Below are 4,318 nucleotides of genomic sequence, written 5' to 3'. Positions count from 1 at the left end.
TCAGATGATTCTTCTTAGACTGCAGTTCTGATCTTGACATGCTTGAAACTTCTTGGCTGTCCACAAGTTGCGCTTGCTGTATAGTTCTCTCCTCGCTTCTTCAATCCTGGGATCATGCCAGATTGCATCCTTAGGGCGCTTCATAGCTTTTGGAATTAGCTCCTCCGCAATATCTTTGTTGGCCTGGATAAAGCATTCATACACTGCTGTAACATTATCATCACAGTTCTTCCTTAGTGCACTGAATTGGTTCTGCACCTTAATAGTGTAGCGCTCCTGAAGCTCATCGTCATGTACTAGTTGTCTCCAGTCATACTTAACTTTCCTTGGTGGAGTTTTACCACTAGCTCTTAGACTAAGGCGTATTTTGGCTGTCACTATGCGGTGGTCTGACCCTATGCTAGCAAAGGAGTTGTAGGCACAGGAGTTGGTAACACTATTTCTCCACTTTCTGCGTACCAGGATGTAATCTATCTGTACCTTAAATCCAGATGGTAAGCTACACGTCCAGAGTCGGGGTTCCTTCTTCTTAAAACAAACATTTGTGATAACAAGATCTTTTTCCAGGGCTAGGTTGTGAAGCATTTCACCATTTCTGTTGGTGGTTTCATGATATGGAAAGTTGTAGTATTCCTTGCCAACACGACCATAACGATCAGAAAGTTGTGGGCTGGAACAAGGTATAGCCAGCAGCAAGTTGTAGATGGTATAGGCCTAAATATAAGAAAACGTTTAGGGTTGGAATCAGGTGCAAATTACAGCAACATAACTTATTTCATTTTCCTGTAAGTGCGAGTCAAAATTGGTCCATCGCCACAGTGCGCTTAATTGCCAGTGGCTGAGTTCAGCACTGCTCAAGAATGGCACAAAATATTCAGATTAATAAGATCAGGAAAAAAACGTAACCTACTGAGCTGTAATTTGGCAGAGTTGCCAGAAATACCTCTATCATACCCTCTGTAAAACGGTTAAAAAATTGAACAAGTAGATCTCGAGTTACAAATTAAATCACCAGCTTCCCTTTGGAATTTCCATACTCCTTTCGAATCATGCTAAGAAGACACCTTTCTGAACATAATGTGAAGTTTCGTGCTCATTTGATGTATTTTTCACCTGATTCGAACCCTAAACGTTTTCTTATATTTAGGCCTATACCATCTACAACTTGCTGCTGGCTATACCTTGTTTAGAACTTTCAAAAGAAGTACCTGAATGTGCAACCGTAACTGTTTCAAAATAACCCGCGAAAGTCATGCAGGTAACTCCGAGGTCATGCATTGAATTGTTTTGAATGAGGAATATGAACATGGAGCTATTATAAAGATGGAGATGAAATAGATTACGTAACGCATTGAAACCTTGTGCCGATTTGAAATCTGACAAGATATTCATCGAAAGGTACCTTTTGTTTGGGACAAAGGGCTTCCGCCATTAAATCGGTAAGCTGACCCGACAGTGTATTAACGCTTTGCCTAGCATGCTACTGTCAATAAGTGATCAAATGAAAGTCGCGTGAAAGCGGTTACTTTAACGAAAAGTACCTTTTGTTAGCATAACACACAAGGGTGTGATTGAGTAGCCGTAAGCACAAAAGGCACACATTAGCCGCTGATGTATAGTTCGTTGTCACCCCACTGACATTAGGTGCTTCATTTAAATAAATTGAATGCGCTTGCTGATGATTATACATCAAGGCTGCCATGTCTGCATGTCTGTATATTGTATAATGGTAATAGCTACGTAGGCCTATACATGTAACATATAATAAGTATACCGGTATAGGCCTATATAAAAGTTGTTTCACAAATTGACATTTTATTTTATTTTATTTTAAGAAGGACTGAGAATGTCATAAACAGTGGCGTACTGAAGGGGGCAGTTCTTCTGTGAGAGGTCTTGGTAGGGGATGAGGGTGGAGGAGGGGATATGAAGAATCATAGGGCCAGCACTTTGTCTCGTTTTTTGCAGGTTACATGGTCCAATAATCACAAGATGACTGACATGTGGTAACAAAGGAAGCAGTCACTGCAATTTGATTATGTCCCATATGATTGGCCATTCAAGACACCCCTGTGAATATACTATAGCATCCTTTTCAAAACATAATACCTGTTTGCTTGACTGCATTGACAATTCCCGGGAACAATACACACAGTATATGCATTGGACAACAATAAGCATGATAAGTGATGATGTGACCTCTAGATTTATACATCGTTCGTCTCGCACACTGCCAACATTTGATTGAATGGACTGTTGGCTACTGCGCCGTGATTACGGTGAAGGACACCGGTTCAAATCCTTTGTTTGGAGCCAATCGATAAAAGCATGCAGGGCCTCTATACCCATGTACAGTTTATCCCTTACATAACCTATGTCTTGAATAAGCTGGCAAAGTTATGTAATAATCGGATTAATACTATATAGCAGTAGGTAAAAACAAGTTTTGAATAATCCGCGCTACAAAGACCCATGCAGTGATCCCAGCGAAAGTGAAAAAAAAAATCAAATTGTTACGTTTATAAATTTTTTAATGAAAAACAAATGGCAAAAAAACAAAACAGGAAAACGACAGTATTGACGAAGTTGAAGCCCCATTCAAATACATGTAGCTAATTTATATACTGTCAGTACCGGTATATAAATTACAGACTCACGTAAATGCATTATTTTTTGTCTTAGACACACGGCTTTCGGCTGAACCACTGCACTGCATAAAGGCGCAGGATTGGTCATTGCACAAATAGCCTTCAATTGCAAGAAAGTGTGCAATTTGTATAAATAGCACAAATTGCACAAATAGCCAGTTGCTTAAGCAATTTTCACAAATTGCATAAATAGCCACAGGTGTTGCAATTTGTGGAATTTATGTCAGTAAATTGCACGAATATCCTACAGTTGCAGGAAAGTGTGCAATTTGTACAAATAGCACAAATAGCAACGTATGTAAGCAATTTTTACAAATTGCATAAATAGCCACAGGTGTTGCAATTTGTGCCATTTATGTCAGTCAATTGCACAAATTGCCTACAGTTGCAAGAAAGTGTGCAATTTGTACAAATAGCCATGCACGTAAGCAATTTTTACAAATTGTAGAAATAGCCACAGGTGTTGCAATTTATGCAATTTATAAAAGCAATGAGGACAATATCTGAGTTGCTTCCAGTAAGTGCTATTTGTGCAATTTGTGCAATTGGTGGAAAGAAAATTTAAGACTCAACTTTTCCGGGCTCGCGCGGCGCCATTTCTTTCGAGAACCGCTTTCATATCCTCCTCCTCCTCCTCCTCCTCCTCCTCATCCTCATCCTCATCATCGTCATCATCATCATCATCATCATCATCCTCATCCTCATCCTCCTCCTCCTCATCATCATCATCCTCATCATCATCGTCGTCATCATCATCATCATCATCATCATCATCATCATCATCGGAGTCATCATCATCATCGGAGTCATCATCATCGGAGTCATCATCATCATCATCATCGGAGTCATCATCATCCTCGGTATCATATCGGAGTCATCATCATCCTAGGCATCATCATTATAGTCAAAAGCTGCGTCGGCAGTGTGATGATATTATATACGGTACAATTCATCATCCTGAATCTGTCCCATTGCTTTCGAGAACCGCCTTTTTACAAACCGAGAAAATTTAAGGAAGAATGATACGTACGAGGATGTTTAGAAAGAAAAAACAAGTCCGAAAACCGCCCTAACACTAACACTAAACTTTTCGGGGCTGCCTTAATCATCATCATCATCATCATCATCATTATCATCATCATCGTCGTCAACATCATCATCATCATCATATTCATCATATTCATCATTATCGGAGTCATCATCATCCTAGGCATCTTATCGGAGTCATCATCATCCTAGGCATCATCATTATAGTCAAAAGCTACGTCGGCAGTGTGATGATATTATGTACTGAATCTGAGGCATCGCCGTCTTATCATCATCATGGTCATCATGATAATCCAAGTCTATATCATGCGATGCATCGTCATCAACAAAATTTCACGGTTGATTTAGCCCTTATTCCTGGGTAATTAGACTCCCAAAATAGCGCTGTCCCATTGCTTTCGAGAACCGCCTTATTACAAACCGAGAAAATTTATGGAAGAATGATACGTACGAGAATGTTTAGAAAGAAAAAACAAGTCCGAAAACCGCAGTAACTACGGTAACACTCAACTTTTCGGGGCTCCCCTAATTTCAATATCGCTAATAAAATGACACCTTCATTCATTTTGTCATTATGTTTAGGCTTGGTTGGGGGGAATGCTAATACACAAAATATCCCGGTT

General features: G+C 39.7%; 1 protein-coding gene across 1 annotated transcript; it reads right to left on the bottom strand.

The window, feature by feature from the left end:
- On the bottom strand, window positions 1-585 carry LOC140161814 (uncharacterized). Its single transcript, XM_072185112.1, has one exon. It carries the CDS (start codon window positions 583-585, stop codon window positions 1-3), a length of 585 nt encoding a protein of 194 aa, XP_072041213.1.
- Between the last annotated feature and the right edge of the window lie 3,733 nt (window positions 586-4,318).

The sequence above is a fragment of the Amphiura filiformis genome, chromosome 10 (assembly GCF_039555335.1).
Source record: "Amphiura filiformis chromosome 10, Afil_fr2py, whole genome shotgun sequence".
NCBI lineage: Eukaryota > Metazoa > Echinodermata > Ophiuroidea > Amphilepidida > Amphiuridae > Amphiura > Amphiura filiformis.
Note: the sequence above shows the minus strand (reverse complement) of the source record. Positions and strands in the feature narration are given on the sequence as shown.